Below are 18,893 nucleotides of genomic sequence, written 5' to 3'. Positions count from 1 at the left end.
AAGCAGCACATTTGTCTCTTCCCATTCTTGAGTTCCATTTGTTACCCATAATGCCTTTGGAGAATCTAGTTGGCAGTTGGGCACAGCATTCTTTTTTGCAGAGCGGGAGGCAGAAATTATTTTTCCTGTTGGAAAATGTTTGAAAGCATCTAATGAATGACATTGGGAATGAAGCAGGCAAATATGGGAAGAGGACAACTAGCTTTGGAAGAGAGCTAGGCCACTTGTGTAAGTCAATGGATGATCTTGGCCTAGTCTTTCTTATCCTGATCTCCCTCACATGGATGTTGTAAATATAAAAAGGGGGAGGGATAGAATGGGGAAATAACGTATGATAGTTTTGGAGAAATGGTGTTAAGTTATGAATTGGACACTAAATTGTGTATGTAAAAATAGGTATAGTTTAAAGTGTGTGTGAGAGAGGTCACACTCTTACACATATACAAGCTTCAAAATCTGCTATTCCCCTCCCATTCTTATTTTCTTTTATTCGAGGCAACATATATAATGCTCTTGCCTTCTATTTTTCTCACGATAATTATAATCTAATTGATATGATTGGGCCAAGAGAAGGTGACTGACTCAAAAGCCATCCATCCAGCTTTCATATGTAAGGGATGCCAGAATTCACCATCTTCTGGTTTCTAGTCCAGAATCAGAACTTTTAAAACCATAGTTCCTATTCTTGGATCCTTAGACATTAGATACTTTTACGTATTATGTTAACTCATAGTAATATTTATTTGAAGCCATAAATTGTACCATCTATCCTTTACCGTTGTGAGAGAACCCTAGTCAATGTGGCATGTTTACAGAATGTGATAAAGTATGTTCTGTGAATCCAGCCATTTTTGGCCTACATTTTCCAGCATTCTCAGCAGTCTAAGCTGGAAATGTTGGTAATTATTCTCCAGCACATTTGGAAAACCATAGCTGGGGAGTTAATCTTGTGTCTGAAGTGTTAAAAAAATTATGAAGGGGTATGCTTGTATTTCAATTGACACTTGACATGTGTTGTTGTTGTTTGTTGTTTGTTTTGTTTATTGGATTTATATGCAGCCCTTCTCCCAAAGGACTCAGGGCGGCGTACAACATTAAAAAAAACACATATTACAAAAGTTAAAAAGGAAATTAGATAGAGTATCCAAAAACAAACCCAATTAATATTAACAATAACATTTTAAAAATTAGATTAAAATTAACAATTAAATCATTTATTTTATTTTGTTCAGGCCAGGTCGGCTTGCTGGAAAAGTCAACTTTTTAGGGCGTGTCGGAAGGACCGGAGGTCGGGGATTAGGCGAAGCTCCGGGGGCAGCTCATTCCAGAGGGAAGGCGCTCCCACAGAGAAGGCTCTCCCCCTGGGGGTCACTAGCCGATACTGTCTGGCCGACGGCACCCTGAGGAGTCCAACTCTGTGGGATCGCACTGGATGTGCATGGCAAGCTCAAGTTTGGGCTTACTAACACAGTCCATAAAGAAGGGGTTGATACGACAGAACATTTCTTCAACTACCAAAATACAAAAATACAGAGGCAATTAATAAAGATACTAACTTGCATAAACAGAGATAGTTCACGGAAGGAGATCGTTGGGAATATGGTTATGGAGGAGCCATTTAGTTCCCAGTGAATTGTGCAGTTGAATCCCACATTTATCTTCTCTTGGAGAATCAGGGCTTCAAGTAACAGAATTGTTTCTCAATTTTGGCAACTGAAGATATGTGGACTTTAACTTCCAGAATTCCCCAACTTCAGGAATTCTGGGAATTGATGTCCACACATCTTCAGGTTGCCAAGGTTGAGAAACACTGGTTCAGAGGGATAGTGAAATAGTTTTTTAAAATTATGCTGTGTATCTTGTCAGAATGCTAAAATGCAAGGGGAAGGATGATCTGAGAGGTTGGGACACTTTATGGACTGTTCTAAACCCATCCAACTATCAGATATTGTCTCTTTCTCCCACATTTAAATCTCCAGATGATCCAAACCAGCCGGACATTAATTGAATCAGCTGATGCTGTTCATGCCAAGATTATTCAGGTACAACAAGCAGGTAAGTGATGACATAATATTTAAGTAAATAAGACCTCCTTGGTTTCATGTCTTCTAATGTTTTAAGAATCTCTAGTTTATCACATCTGTTCCCACACTTCTATAGAGTGTGATCTTAGCATTACCTTCAGAGAATATAAGTATAGAATTGCATCACATTTGCCTGATTCCTTAGCCACTGTGGTTCAAGTATATGTTAGATTATGGTCAGTTTCATATGTTGATATATTGTGGTTTATCTCTTTGTTTCATCATTTCAAATGGAATATGTGAACTGATTATCTTTGAATGAAAGGTGTTTTGAAAATTCCACCTGGTATCAATGCTGCTTAATAATCAGTATGTTGAATTGAATCTGGAAGTCTATTTTTTAAACTTTTCTCCTTTGTGTACTTTGAGTATACCTTTTAAAGCAATATTATTATGTGCATTATTATTTTTTTATGTGAATTTTTTGTTGATAGTATAAATGTCTACAGCTAGCTCCAAAACTATGAAAATGTGGGAATATGCATCATGGCACAGCAACACAAGTTCTATTTCTGTTGCACTTGTTTTGTGGCATTACACATAAGTGTATAAGCCATGGAGTTTGTGTTGCAATGTCATACTGCATATTTCATCACTGCCCCCTTCCTGGTAGTTTGAGAATAGAGGTAGCAATAATAACATCCTGAAGAAAGTCTATCTCTCTGATTGCTAAAAGTCAGCATCAACTTGATGGCAAATAATATTAAGGAAGTATTTCTACCTTAAAGATGGAACCTATAATGTTTTATAGATAGTCCTTGTTTAACAGCCATAGCTGGAACTGGCAACTCAGTCATTAAGCATAGTAGTTGTTAAATGAAGCCTCTACTGTACATATGATTTTACTTCAGCTTTGTTTTGAATAACCAGCCCAAACTTCCTTAATCAATTTGTATGTAGGGGACAGAGCAGGCCAAAATAAAGAAAAACAATCAGTAAAATTTAAATGAGTGGAAGAGTATTCATAACGCTTAATTAAAAGACACATTTCACTTTATAGTATAGTATAGACTCACTGGAGAAGAGCCTAATGCTGGGAAAGATTGGGGGTAAAAGAAGAAGGGAAGACTGAGAATGAGGTGGCTGGATGGAGTCACCGAAGCAGTAGGCGTGAGCTTAAATGGATTCCAGAGGATGGTAGAGGACAGGAAGGCCTGGAGGAACATTGTCTATGGCAGTGATGGCGAACCTATGGCACGCGTGCCACAGGTGGCACACGGAGCCATTTGTCAGGGCACGTGAGGCGCTGCCCTGTCAGCTGGCCAACGCGCATGCCACTGAGTTCACCCTTTTTTAAAGCCATTTTTCGCCCTCCCCAGGCTCCCGAGGCTTTATAGGAGCTTGGGGAGGGTGAAAAGAGCCTCCCCCGCCCCCACCCCCCGGAGGCCCTCAGAGCGCAAAAAAACAGCCTTATGGGCAAACCAAAAGTTCGGGAACGCGCTCCAGAGGTCCCTGAAGTCTTTGGAGTGCTTAAAACGACCCTCCGAGCAAACCGGAAGTGACTTCCGGTTTGCTTGGAAGGTCGTTTTGACTGCTTCGGAGGCTTCAGGGAAGCCTCTTGAAAGTCCTTGAAGCCTTCGAAGCGCTTAAAATGACCCTACGAGCAAACCGAAAGTCACTTCCGGTTTGCTCGGAGGGTCGTTTTAACTGCTTTGGAGGCTTCAGGGAAGCCTCCCCTGAAGCCTCTGGAGGGGGTGGGGGAGGCTGTTTTTGCCCTCCCCATGCCCCTATGAAGACTCCATGCCCCTATGGAGCCTGGGGAGGGTGAAAAAAGCATGCAAAAATGGGGGGGGGGGGTTCGTGCCTGTAGTGCGTGCATGGGCACTGGGGGGGTCGCGCATTGCATTATGGGTGTGGCATGCCTGCACACGATCCCCCCTGCGCTCCCCCCACTTATGACACACGAGCCAAAAAAGGTTTGCCATCGCTGGTCTATGGGGTCGCAATGGGTCGGACATGACTTTGCAACTAACAACTAAGTACAGTGTAATATAGTATTCCATTTACATTGGTCAAAAAGCATGATTTTAAAAAAATACTACAAAATAATAATACATAGCCTATATAGGCCTATAGCGAGGTGGGCAATGTTGACTTTTATTCTGCTGTTAGTATTCTTGGAACAAGAAAATTTCAAACTTAAATCCGAAATGTTTCATACGATTAGGAGATGATCACAGCCTCTGACACTGTCTGCTTTGTCTCTCCTTCATCCCTTGAGCTGCTCTTATATTTCTCCAGGGGTGGGCTTTCATAAAGAATTGCACCGTTTGGAGGCAAAGGAAGGTCTAAAAGGACGGAAATTACAGAAAGCTCTGGAAAGTTTTGCCTGGAACATCACCGTTCTCAAGGTAATGTGAAGTTATAGCCCATTGTAATTCCACCATGGAGACTTCAGTCATGAGAAATAAAGCAGAGGAACAAACATTTCCGGGACTGCACAAAATATCTGAAATGAAGTACACTCCGCAGCATGTTGGCAAAATAGGAAACATTCCTAATTAAAAAGAAGTCAGAACATAATCCACTGGGGTAAACAAAATTGGGTGACTTAAATATAACAGGGATGTATATTATAACAGGGATGTTGAATATGGTCTCCTTTGCAAACCATCCCCATTCTGATCCATAATATTTTGCAAAATTGCATGGAATTTTGCCATTCATGAGAAGTCTCCACATTTCATTGTGTGCCTCACAGCTGTTAGAAGAGCAATGGAACTTTTATGAATCAATGACAACATAATAAATGGTTGTGTACTAATTATGGGCATGGATCTGCACTACTCTCCAGGTAGATGAAGCATTGGACTGGGATGACATAGCTCTGGGAGCCTTTTTCAGCTATGTCTAGAAATCATATATCCATAAGAGTACTCTGTTAATTCTTGGCATGATTAGCAAGCTGCATAACCAGCATGCTTTCCAGAACATGCCTACCAAAATCTAGAAAAGGTTTAAGAACACATTCCTAGATGTTCCTCCCAAATCTTGCTCAGGATATCCCTCCTATCTGTAATCTGCAGGAAAACATTGGGTAAGGTCATTCTACAGGAAAGGGTATAAATGCAGTTTTACATCTCTTCCCCAGGCCAAATAAATGTTGCTATTCTTACCCAGTGCCTAGAGCAGGGGTCTCCAACCATGGCAACTTTAAGCCTGGTGGACTTCAACTCCCAGAATTCCACAGCCAGCAAAGCTGGCCTAGAGGGTATGAGGTTCTGAATTGGGAAGACTCAGGTAGGACTCAAGATGAAGCGTCTCTGAGTTTTGGGATCGTCTGAATATGGAGAGTTGCTCATTCTAACTCTTGGGCACTCCCTTGGGTAGAGGTAACACTCCCTTGGATAGAGTTGGTGCACAATCTGGGAGTTCTCCTGGACTCACAGCTCCCGCTTAAGAAGCAGACGGCAGTTTTAGCTTTGGAGTTATTTTGTACAAATTCATCTTGTGTGCCAGTTGCACCCATTCCCAAACTGGAAAACTCTGTACATGGTCACCCATGCCTTAGTCCCTTTCCATTTACACTATTGCAACCTGCTATACAGGAGGCTGCTCTTGAATGTCATCCAGAAACTTTAATTGATCCAGAAGCATTGATTGTTACCCACCTAAGATTACTTATGTATTGTAATATGATCATTCATATAATTAAAATAAATAAATAGTAATAAATAATGAGTTTAAATAATAGTGGTGACACAAGAAGAGGCAACTGCATTGTTAACTGTAGATGTAGCATGGACTGGATTAAAAAGAAAGGCAAACTGGCAGGAAACTTCTGCTCACCTAGGGAGAAGTTGTTTTTGATAGAGATTCATAGGATTAGGAGGGGAATTTTTTCTAGACTTACACAGGCCTGGAAAAGACTAATCCTCCTTTGTCATGCCTTGATTCTAATTGGGCCTCCTGTGGTTGTCCTTTAGAAAAATAACAACAAACATTTTAAATGCATTCAAATATTGCAATCTCTCTCCTGCAAGCTGCTTTTCCTAGAATCTAAAGCTGGCACATACTGCCATCTGATGGTCACTGGATATTTATGTACTCATTTGAGGAAGAAAACTGGAATGAAACGGAACAGAATAGAATAGAGCTAGAAGGGACCTGGGAGGTCTTCTAGTCCAGCCCCATGCTCAAGCAGAAGAACCTATACCATTTCAGATAAGTGACTGTCTAGTCTCTCATTAAAAACCTTCAGTGATGGACCCCCCATGATTTCTGAAGGCAAATTGTTCCCCTGGTTAATTGTCCTCGCTGTTGTACAATTTCTCCTTAATTCCAGGTTGCTTTTTTCCTTGATTAGTTTCCAACCATTGTTTCTTGTCTTGCCTTCTGGTGCTTTGGAAAATAATTTGACCCCCTCTTCTTTGTGGGAGTCCCTCAAATACTGGAATACTGTTATGTCAACCCTAATTTTTCTTTTCTTTAGATTAGCCAAACCCAGATCCTGCAGCTGTTCATGTGTTCTAGTCTCCAGGCTTTTGATCATCTTAGTTGCTCTTCCTGAGGTTTTTCCACAGTCTCAACATCTTTTTTATTCTATGGTGACCAAAATTGGTTGCAGTATTCCAGGTGTGGTCTTATTAATTAGGGTTTTATAAAGTGATACTAATACTTCACATGATCTATGCCTCTGTTTATACAACCCAGGATTTTGTTAGCTGTTTTGGCGGCTGATGTACACTGCTGGCTCATATTCAAGTGATCATCCACTAGAACTCCAAGGTCCCTCTCAGAGTTACTGTTTTTGAGCCAGGTCTTGCCTAATCTGTACTTATACCTTTGATTTTTCCTGCCTAAATGTAAAATTTTGCTTTTCTCCACATTAAAATTCATTTTGTTTGGTCTTTTTGGATCCTGGGCTTGTCTTCTGGGGTCTTCCTGCCAGTTTAATGTCATCTGTAAATTTGATGAGCTCTCCTTCTATTTCCTCATCTAAGTCATTTATGAAGATATTGAAGAGTACTGGGCCTAAGATGGAGCCTTGTGGTACCCCACTGCTTGCTTCTCTCCATGTGGATGTAGTACCATTAAGGTCTACTCGTTGAGTACTGCTTTTGTTCTGTGGGTCACATTTTTAATTTAAGAAGTAGATGTTTAAAATATGTTTCCCACTGGAATCTTTTATTTTCTTCCCCAACAATCAGATTAAAATTGCTTTTTAAACTCAAAATGAGGAGAAGACAATGTATGTTTATTAGAAGTGTATGAAGAGAATCTAAACCAAATGTCAAGCATTATAGTAGTAGGGAGTTGTTCATTTTTATATAGAATTACTATTCCATGCAATTCCAACCAATGTAAAGGGTTTGTCATCATTATATTTATTTATTTATTATTTATTTTATTAAATTTGTTAGCCGCTCCCTCTCCACAAAGGGACTCGGGGTGGCGTTTTGATTATGTTTTGATTATTTTCTCATTTTAATTTTCAAAAATCAAGTAGCAAATCTTTAATGTCATTTTAATAAATCCTTAATTTATGTTTGGCAATACTTAATTGTTGTTGCCAGCTGTTTTTTCCATTTCTAGTGCTATCTAAAATATGGGCCAAGATTTAAAGTAATAAAGATAATTCTGTTTTAACTGTATTTATGCTAAAAGTGAATGTAACACACTAATTAAATAAAAAATGGACAGTTTAGAATAATTTTGTAGTGCTAACTGAATAACATGCACTATCAAAATAGGACAAAATTCACCTATGGCAAATGTTCAAATTTGAGTCAAAAAGGAAGGAACAAATCAACATTGAGATAAATCAATAGTTTTCTTCAACAGGCATTGTACTCCTCACATTTTTTTATTACTGTACTGCGTGGAATTCTCTTATCAGAGAGAGAGTTATTGATTGGGTTTTTTTCGTTTTGCATTTTCTAACAGCATTCACTGCACATAATAGAGATTTTTATTTCAGTGTAAAAATATTGTATTGAAAGCAGGTGAGAAACAGGCTTCTAAGTGAATCTAAGTCTACCGCTTTATCTTCAGGGCTGAAGGTTGAAAAACATGTTCAACAATTTTTAGAAATATATATGTCGCCTAGAATTATTTTCATGATGGAGATAACAACAAATATTACTTAAAAGATAAATAAGTTATTATGATTGAGAAGGGCATACATGGGATATGGACAGATGGTGGTGGAAGTGATTAATATATTGCAATTAAAAGTTTTCCCTTTATATACAGTATGTACAGGCAATAATGCAATGGATCTTGTGTCATAGTTTCACAAGACATGTTTAATCATTTCGGTGTCATTTTTCATGAACACTTCTGTTTGTCAGTATTTTTTGATGCCCCTTACATAATATCTGTCCCCAATGCACATAACAGGTTTGCAATTTAAATTCTGTCCAGGTTGTTAAATATGCAAGTCTGAAGTTAAGTTTAAAAAGTACATTTGTAGGTTAATTCTTTTAAGCAGTTCTATTAAGCAAATCATTTAAAGCAGGCAACAGAGGCAAAGTGAAAAGCTAAAGCAGTATTTAACTTGCTGATAAGTCTGTATGTCTGTAATGAAATGCAAGCTTTAAACTTGAAATGCTAATACAGATAATCTTTTGTCTATCTTATACACAGAAGAACATTCTTCATATGGCCAGAAGTATTCTCTTTATTATAAATGCACACGTACCTGAGAATGACTCCTTGCAGTATTTCCTCTTTCTTCTTTGACAAAGTATACAAATGTTGTCCACTATGTGCATATTTATTTATTCATTTATTTAGCAATAGCAAATGCACTTCGACTTATATATCGCTTCATAGTGCTTTTACAGTTCTCTGTAAGTGGTTTACAAAGTCAGCATATTGCCCCCAACAATCTGAGTCCTTATTTTACCCACCTCAGAAGGATGGAAGGCTGAATCAATCTTGAGACGGTGAGATTTTAACTGCCAAACTTTAGCTAGCGGTCAGCTGAAGTAGCCTGCTGTCCTACAGACTAACCACTGTCTCACCTCGGCTCTATTTAATTTATATCCCACTTTCATTATTTTTATAAACAACTCAAAGCAATGAACATATTTAATTCTCTTTCCTTCTCTAAATTTCCCCTCAACAGCAACCCTATGAGGCAGTGGTGGGTTCCGGATCCTGTTCCAACCAGTATGGTTGGAACGGGCCTGGCGGTGTCCACATGGACGTGCACAGCACGCGCATGCGTCTTAGCGCCTCCGCGAGCCTCCGCAATGCTCCAGCTGCTCAGCGGAGCGGAGCGCAAGCGCTGTAGGAGCTGTGCGCATGCGCGGAAGCACCGAAGATTTAAAAGACTGGTAAGGAGCTCGGACGGGTGGGCCCTCCGGAGCACCGTACCGGAACGATATCTGGTGAACTGGGCAGGCTCCGGTACACCCGTACCAGGGCATACTGCTGCAACCCACCACTGCTATGAGGTGAGTTGGGTTAAGAGAGAATGACTGGTCCAAGGTTCACCCATTTGGTTTTTACGCCTAAAGCGGGACTAGAACTCATTGGACTAGAACCACTCTCCTAGTTTCTATCCTGGTGCTTTAGCCACTTGACCAAACTAGCTCTCCATGAAAGTGCTTGTTGAAGTATCCAGATTGGAGAGGAAGGATTCAAACCTTATTTGGCGAGCACTTGCATTGAGCAAAATTATATATGAGCAATGTTCCATTCCCGACCATAAATATTTCTCATTCATTCCTTGCTGCTGCTGTTCTTGATGATTTTTCAAGTTACCAGACTAAAAATATAATTAAAAATACAGTGTTCTGGATTTTTTAACTCCACATTTTCTTTCCTAAGCTTTCTAACCATTGTTATTTTCTTATACCTTTCTTTCCCCCCACCCCACCCCTTAGGGCCAAGCTGATTTGCTCAAGCACTCCAAGGCTGAGGCACTAGATACACTATGGCAAATTCACAATGCAGCCCAGTCGTGTGGCATTGGACGAAATGGAGCTGCCTCTCCTGACCTCTTCCGCAACCGAGCTGTTCTTGACCCCATCCCAGAAACTGAAGGAGCCTGCGAGCCAGGATCTTCCTGACTGGAAAGGGCTAAGACTTTGGGAACCAGTGGGATTTGTGGACACAGGTTGCCATATATAGACAATGTGGCAGGTGCTTACATGGAGTAAGAGTTGTCTTTAACCCTGGGAAGGCAAATGAGAAAATGTCAATCAATTTGCAAGTATTTGTGTCTATACAACAGGTAGGGCTCCCTTATTGCAAGATTTAAAAAACACCCCCAAAAGAAAAATTTAGGTGACAGAAAATTTGGTTTTTACCTGGGAAATAGCATATGTGAAAGCTAGAGATTTTTGACTCATTTTTTGACACACTGAAATTAACAGAAACCTCTGTGTGATTTCAGCAGAGTTTTAGGAGCCAATAGCTAACAAAAACAGATGCCCCAAGTAGGCCTGAAGCAGATCCTTTGAAGGAAGTTTGGGATGTAAGCAGCTGGCATGTTCTGGAGTTCCTTGCTTGAGTCTCCTAGCAAGAATAGTGATAGACTCTGATGGTACTGTCCAAGCGGAGTTCCTGTCTAATATTGTTCAAGGATCCTTGGCTGAAGATCTATTGAAAACATGAGCCTTACTGGTTATGAGTTCTTGCAAATCCTCTAATGAATGAGAGAGAGAAAGGGCTGCTCTTTGGATCTTCTTCAGATGGCAATAGTAACGATTTCTCTTTCTGGTCCACTCCACCCTCCCTGAAGTGTTATCTGTAGTTTTCCTCAGAACAGTTTAGCAGCTGAAGTAGGAGTGGTTCCAAAGGATGTTGGGCTACATCTCCCACAATCCATGAACACTGGTTAGGGTTGCTGAGGATAATACAAATGCAGTCTGACAACATCTGAGAGAAGAGAGAGAGAGAGCCACTGGTCTTCCTTGTTTTTGTTTTGTTTTGTTTCCTTCCTGCAGTACTGAAATGAAGGGTGTGGGGTGAATGGTGGTGGATAATTCTTAGGGTTTTCTAATTTGAATTCGGTTGTTGTCCTAATGGGAAGTTTAGGGTTGCCCTTTTCATTTCCCCTCAAAAAAAATCAAGGGGAAAAAAGGAGGGAAACTGAGGTAGTCAGACTGGGAAAATGAAACCAGTTAATCTTGCAAAGATTTATGTTGATCATAAATCAGTATGAAGATAAAATCCAAATGTTAAACACCAAACCACTGTTTCTTCAATTGTATTCCCATTGCAGTCACACCATTTTCTGTAGGAAAATTCAATTAAAAGAAGTTAATGCTTAACTTTATTTTGAGAAATGATGCACAACTCTTTAAAATTGGATATTTTTCAAGGTTTTTCAAGATTTGGAAATTGTAGAGATGAAAATTGCCTTTGTGAAAAGCAGGATTTTGGTTGTGTATCTTGGTTTCTACTCTACATTTTTCTTTTGGGTTTGGAAGGAGGAGTTAAGGTTGCATTACTTTTTTTCTTGCCCACCGTAGAAGATTTGTTCTGGAATTAATGGGCTGGATTTTGTTGACAATAAACCCTGAGCTTCTCTTTTGGCTGTTCTGTTCCTTGTATTAATGGGTCATCCTTGATGTTAGAACCCTGCAGTAATGTAACAGAATCAAAAGTAGTTTATTAATAATAGCCACTGCATGGCTCCTTAGACAAGGTATTTCTGTGTTAAACATTCAGGTATATTGGTTAAGCACCTGCACAGAGCCCATATTGGAACATTCTAAAACAGAACACTTAGCGGGGTAACCATCATCTAGATGGAGAGATAACATCAAAGAGACACTACAACAGCATTAATTAGCTGTGGTTGAGGCTGCCAGAAGAGCAAGAACCAGAACTTTGTATCTCCCTCAACACCTGAAACAGTAAAAGAAGTAAAGAAGAATGGTTAAAGAAAGTTTAAAGAACGGTTACGGGAACTGGGTATGTCTAGTTTAATGAAAAGAAGGACTAGGGGTGACATGATAGCAGTGTTCCAATATCTCAGGGGTTGCCACAAAGAAGAGGGAGTCAAGCTATTCTCCAAGGCACCTGAGGGTAGAACAAGAAGCAATGGATGGAAACTAATCAAGGAGAGAAGCAACTTAGAACTGAGGAGAAATTTCCTGACAGTTAGACCAATTAATCAGTGGAACAGCTTGCCTCCAGAAGTTGTAAATGTTCCAACACTGGAAGTTTTTAAGAAAAGATTAGATAACCATTTGACTGAAGTGGTGTGGTTTTCCTGCCTAAGCAGGGGGTTGGACTAAAAGACCCCCAAGGTCTCTTCCAACTCTGTTACTCTATTCTAAGACTATCATCTACTACATGTGTGCAAAGCAAATTCTACCTTTCCCTTCAGTTCTCCTTCACATTTCTTCTCTTTATTGTTGTGCATTTCCTTATATTTCAAAAGTCTACAGTGAGGCACAAACAAAACTTAACACTTCTTGAGGTGCTTGGCATCAAGAATTATGGAGGCTTAGCCCTTCATTTTGGCCTTCTAGCTTAAGCTCACTAGAACAACATTCCACAAACAGATAAAATTGAGCATTAAATTGCTGTCTAAGGAGCATAACTCTCTTTGCCTTTGTTGTTTAGGAGAAAAGATACTTTGGATGTTTGTTCTCATTGACAACAACTTACTAAATAGGAAAGGCAGAATAGATCTTCTTACCTTATCGTCTTATTGTGTGAGGGAGCACTTCATTCTATTGTATTGATTTCAGAAATACATTCCACCCTCAGTAAAGATGCAGTTTCGTTCCATTCGGTGTCATCTAATCTAATGATAACGCATGCATATACGTGGCAATGGCTGTGGTACATGCATTCTGTCTCAACCCCAGGATCTGGAATTCTACCCTTTGAATCAGAGATAGAAACAATATATTTGATTCCACAGTGATAGGTACAGATCCTTCCTTTGACATACATTTGATGTCTCCTGTTACTTCCTTGGAAGAACTTAATAGACCAATAAATGCTTTCCACAATCTTTTCTGGTCCTAACAACATCAGTGTGATATAACTTGCCATGGAGTTCAAATCCAAGCCTTCTGAGAAAGAAAAGAAATCACTATGAAAAGGTATTATGGAACCTGTAAAACGTAATCCTCCTACTGTGGGTTGGTTGGGTTTTTTTTGGAAATTTATATTCCCTTCTTGGTATTCTTTTGATCTTTGTAAGTTCAACAACTATACATAAGCCATAAAATTATATATAAAAGCACTTCTTGCCTCCATTTCTGGAAAAGTTAACAAGAAATGTTACCCTATCTCTCTTGCTAACTTGCTTCCGGACTGTCCACAGTCTTCTATATTTGTGCTTTATAACAAGTTGCAAAGGTTAAGCTTTTATGTGGCTCAGCTGAAGAACCTGTAAAATATTTCTTTCATGGAAGAAATGTAGATATGTAATTCTCCGAGAGTCTTCTTATCCCCTTGAATTTTGTCCTGTTTTTGTCTGCTTTGATGGGTGACAAATGAAAATCTTCTACATGAGTGATGGCAAATGCCTCCTGGACAAATAGATAGCTCATTGTAATGACATCAAAATACACAAGTGATATTTGAATATTCCACACGGTACTCAACATTCTGTACACTTCAGCTACCGGGATTTTCTTCCTGTGGTCAAAGTGGGCCATCAAACCAAATAATTGTTTCACCAGGCAGCATTACACAATATTTTCTATATTTAGAGAATTGACTCTTTGGCATCCAGGTTAAACACTTGCTCTAGCTTTGCACCAGGTCCAATTACACATAGTCCTTGATTTACAGCCCCAAATGATCCCAACTTTTATGTTGCTAAGCAAAGCAGTTGCTAAGTGAATTTTGCCCCATTTTGTGACTTCTTTGCCATAGAATGAATGAATTATGTGAATGCAGTTGAATGAATCATGTAGTCATTAAGCAAATCAATCTTCTCCCATTGACTTTGCTTGTCAGAAACCAACTGAGAAGGTTACAAATGGTGACCTTACATGACTCCAGGAGAGTGCAATAGTCATAAATACATGCCAGTTGCAAAGGTATGTGTGCTCTACGCCATTGTCTCAGAAGGGGATGTACTCTGTTTCTTCCCAATTGGGACAAATCTCTAGTTGCCTACTTCAACATCAAAAGAGTTACCTGGTGGCTATGTCATTATTCCTTATCCTTCTGTTGTGACTCTTCCCATGGTTATTCAATACTTAGCTGCAGTTATCATTTTAGATTCTTTTTCCTCCTCTTTAACCAATTCTTAGGGAACTTAATAACATTTGCACAGCTAAATCTATCTCAGTAGGCATCAAAGGGCATTCTATAAAAGCTATTGCTTTATTTAGAAACCTTTGCCTGCTAGACATTGGTAAGGCAATTTATTTGGTCCCAATCCTCAACTTTCACCAGCCACTAATGTAGAGACCAGCTGGGAAGGTCAGGTGGTCCCTTTTGATATACTGTGCTGCCCCTACACCTCCTAGACTGATCATTTTCTGTTCACCTGGAATAAACTTGTTAATAATCTGTATGGTGAAGAATCCTGACAGTAAGTTCTATGCAAATGCATTCGTTATATATGAATGAACATAATACACTGAATGAATCACTTAGAACCATGATGGCAAAACTATGGCATGCGTGCCACAGGGGGCATGCAGAACCCTCTTGTGGGCATACCAGCTGTCACACCAACTCAGCTCCACCGCGCATGCATGCGCACCTCCCACCAGTCAGCTGGTCTGGGTCTCTGCTACACATGTGCGGGGGGTGCGGCGCATGTGCAGTGGGCACTCACATTGTATTTTTGGGGTTCACAAATGTGCATGCACAACCCCCTGTGCCCCATTTTGGGCCTGGGACGCCAAAACAGGGCACAAGGGGGCTGCACACATCTTCCCCCATGCTCTGCATGTGCAGGGGGCACTCTCACTTTGGGGTTTGCACATGTGCACGCACTACCCCTTGTGCCCCATTTTGGGCCTGGAAAGCCTCATGCACCAACCTGGAAGCCAAAATGGGAGGGGGGGCGTGTGAACAGGGATGCTCGTATTGCATTTTGGGGGTTCGCGTGTGCTTTGAACACTCAGCACCAAAAAGGTTAGTCATCACTGACTTAGAAGATCCAGAGTGTTCTTTTGTAAATGTAATACCAACAACAGAAATAACATTAAAGGAGGATATGGCTGAAGGGGCCAGTGTTCCTTATATTACTTGGATGACCCTGAATAGATTGATAGTTGGAGTGCCTCAATGTAAAATGAATATGCTGAAGTGGAAGCTCTTACCGGATAACAGCACACTATAAGTATAATCTTTATTGTCATTGTACTAAATAAATATAATGAAATTGGTTATGTGAATGTAAAGAGGTCTAGAGCCCGGCTCATCTGCTGATATGTTGGCTACCATGTACCAATAATGAATTAATTTTGGCCAATGACAAAGCAAAGAAGAAGTTATATCTAGAGTTATATTTAGATATAGAAGAAGAAGAAAGAGAAATAAAAGATAGGGAGAGGAGGAGAACAGGAAGAGAAGGAGTACTGGATATCTAAATTTTGCAGTCCAGATATGGCAGCCCTACCTTGAAAACTAAAATGAAGTGCAAACGGTTGTATAGAAAAGGATATAGGAGATAATTGATTAACTTTCTTTGATAATAGTCTATTTCCCCATTTCCCAGGTTCCAAACTAGATGTGCTTAGGATTGCAACAAGCTAGAAATGCTACAGCTAAGTGGAGAAAAGAAAACATTTCTTCCTCAATGGGTTTATTAGATCTTAATTTTCTTTTTAATTTTATTTCTTAGTTGTGTTGGAATTAAAATAAGGTCCAGTTCCAAGCCAGGAGAAAGATGCTGAAATTAAATGGAGGCAGGTTGCAGGAAAAAAGGTCTCTGTTTATTTGGTAGCCAGAAATTTCAGTGACAGCAGAATGTTTCTTGGGTGACTGACAAAATTGTATTGAGAGTAGGTGGGCTTTTATACATTCTTTGGGGCTTTGTGATCCTGTACAAGAATATGTCCTTTAATATTTTAATGGCTATTGCCAGATTCCTATGGGGTCATATAAGGGTCATGGCTGGCTCTACAGGCAAAAGGGGGAATGCACATCCTAGGTGTTTTGTTTGTCTGAGCTAATCTTGTCAGCTTTGGCTCCTGGCCTATTGTGTTGCTTATTTGGAGTTTCTGGTTGCTCTTTGCTTATGAATAGAATGGCCCAGTCTTATTAAATGGATACAAAAAATAAATTCGTAAAGACTATTCTCTTCATGCTTCAGCTTGAGCCTGTTTTCCTATAGCAGGAAGATGAGGCTTCTTTCTGCCTTTGAAAATGGCTCTCCTCTGAGGTAAGGGAAGAAGAGAGGGATAGGAGAGAAGGTAAGGGGGGAAAGAGGAGGAGAGAAATGAGTGGTAAGGGGAGGGAGGAGAAGGAGAGAGGAAGGGGAAGTAGAGAAGAGAAGGATGACAGAGAGAAGGAAGGAGTTAGAGTAGGGGAGAAGAGAGGGAGAAGTGATGGATAAGGTACAAATATGGTGTATGGAGAGCAGAAGAGCCAATAATTGTTTTTCGGGAGCTGACGGTAAGACGAATTGATGTAAACATTTAATAATATAATACGATGTTGGTTATGTAATAGTATACATGTGGTTATATGTTATGAAAATGAAAGAATAAAAAACTTTATATAAAAAAGAAAAAGAAAATGACTCTCTTTCAGAGAAATATTCTATCCTGCCTCTTTTTTAATATTAAGAATAAAGAATATTTTACTCTGGGGGGGAGGGGCTTCCTACAGTTTCATTGGCTGCATTTGAACAGCCAGCCCCATTAAGCAAACATGTTGCACAAACTGAACTATTAGTGAATGATCCAGTGTGTTATGCAAATCCAGATCTTTGGGGTAATTGAATAAACTGTGGTTAACTAAACTCAGGATTAGAGTGTCATGAGTATATAACACACATGGGTTTTCTCCTGTCAATGCTTTTAGATACAAAGAACATAAAAGCTAACATAAATAGTAGAAAGTAAAAGAAGCAAAGAAAAGAAAAAAAATGTGAAAAGAAAAAATAAAGTGAAACAGAAAGAAGCTTCAGATCTCTTTTGCAACAAATACAGCATAAGCAAAATTATCTCTCAATCTGATTAGAAAAGGAATTGCAAAAATCTTTTCACTAGCTAGTTATCTATTCATCAAAGCCGCAAATAAATGCATTTTCCCATTTCATGTAAAAAAATCTCTAAAAGTCTTCTAGTCAGTCATAAATGTTGATATTGTTTTGTTCTCTGATCAAAGAAGTTAATTTACCATCTCCACAAATTCCATCATCTTCACCAATTATTCCTCTATTGTGAGAGATTTCCTCTATCAATCTTGCCCACTTCTTCAAAAGGACACTTTAAACCTTCTTGGGATGGTGGTATTGTGTTCTTTCTTGTCCTCTGGGGCCATCAGTTCCAACGTGCAAAAGACTGGATAGCAACTAGATGTTAGTGCTTTGCATTTATTTCTGCTCTCAACTGGGGTAGTTGGGAGCAAATTCCCAATACATCACAAGGAAAGCATTAGAAGGTTAAGAAGTCCTAGTATAGTACTAGCAGAAAGTCTTAAGAATTGAGTTCTTGGATAGAGATCTCAGACTATAACTTTCTACTAAACTTTCCACTATAACTTTCCACTAAAGGCAATGTGTGAAAAAAGATAGAAGAAAAAATCAGGTTTGTATGGCGAGAGTACTGCAAGAATAAACACAAATGGAAGGTGGAAGGATTTACAAATACCTACAATGAAAGATTGGAAGTGAAGCTGGTGGAATTGGCAGAGACAGGAAAGTCTTCATGAATGAAAAGATTTTGACAAATTTTATTTCTACTGGGAAACCCCTTTTTGGAATTTCCATGTGAAACTGAAATAAATGAAAACTTGATTTTGGGATTTGTTGCTTAGAATTGCTTGAGTGTATAGAAATAATGTAGACAAATGTTAATCTTAAAGCATTTAATTCAAACATCCAGCTGACATTGCGGCAAGATCGGGTCTCCATGCCCCCACACCGAGTTCTCCCCATTGGAGGGCTCTAAAAGGAGCTAAAACCACTCTGTAGGGGTGGTGAAGAAAAGAGGAGTGCCCTGCAGGTCACGGAGAGTTGTAACTCTCCCACTTGGCCCCACTCCCCCACTTCTTCCCTCCCATGCACAATGAGAAGAAGAAGCAGCCATCATGACTGCCATGAAGCTGGGACAGCCAAGGCAACAAAGAAAGTACAGGAGTGGTGTAGATGAACTGTGTGAGATGATTTATTTTTTACCTAGAACCCAACCCTAAAAGGGTGGAAAATCCAGGAAAAGAACCTCTTAGAATTATCTGTTAAAACAGTGAACAATTACTTAGAGAAAAATCCCACACCTGAAAGAAAGAAGAGATAAAAGAGAAAAACTTTTAAAACATAGAAAATTGGACTTTTGAACTGGGTATGTGGTGTTTTGGAAAGACATTTTAAAATTATCGAGAAAAATCTAGACTGAATAGTAGAGATGTAGCTGTAGATAGAGACAACGATCCAAAAGAGAAGTATGGAAGGCAAGCCAAAAAGAAAAACACCAAATAAGAATTGAAGTATTAAAATGAACAAGAGATGATGGATATAAAGATTATGCCTTTTAATATAATGGTGGTCTGACTAAAAGCTAGAATAGAGATAGAAATAAGAATACACATTTTTATATAATAGAATAAAAACATTAGCTAGGTGGAAAGATTAGAGGTTGAAAGATGGTATTATTATGTATGTTTAAGTAATATCGTGATTGGCATTAGAATGGCATATTGTAACATTGAACAATTAAATAATGAAGGATTATATGTCAATACAAACCCAAGTATCAA

At 39.3% G+C, this 18,893-nt stretch overlaps 1 protein-coding gene across 2 annotated transcripts in view; it reads left to right on the top strand.

Annotated features, from left to right (window-relative positions):
* The window catches only part of LOC309401868 (inactive phospholipase C-like protein 2), a 69,972-nt gene extending 58,403 nt beyond the window's left edge, over positions 1-11,569 (top strand). For both annotated transcript variants that reach the window (XM_081971168.1, XM_081971167.1), the window contains exons 4-6: positions 1,980-2,055; positions 4,326-4,435; positions 9,920-11,569. In XM_081971168.1, coding sequence (XP_081827294.1) covers positions 1,980-2,055; positions 4,326-4,435; positions 9,920-10,105 — 372 coding nt within the window. In that variant the 3' untranslated portion in view covers positions 10,106-11,569. The remainder of the gene's footprint in view (positions 1-1,979; positions 2,056-4,325; positions 4,436-9,919) is intronic.
* Positions 11,570-18,893: the final 7,324 nt, after the last annotated feature.

This window comes from Natrix helvetica, assembly GCF_964273705.1.
Source record: "Natrix helvetica genome assembly, chromosome: Z".
Classification (NCBI taxonomy): domain Eukaryota; kingdom Metazoa; phylum Chordata; class Lepidosauria; order Squamata; family Natricidae; genus Natrix; species Natrix helvetica.
Note: the sequence above shows the minus strand (reverse complement) of the source record. Positions and strands in the feature narration are given on the sequence as shown.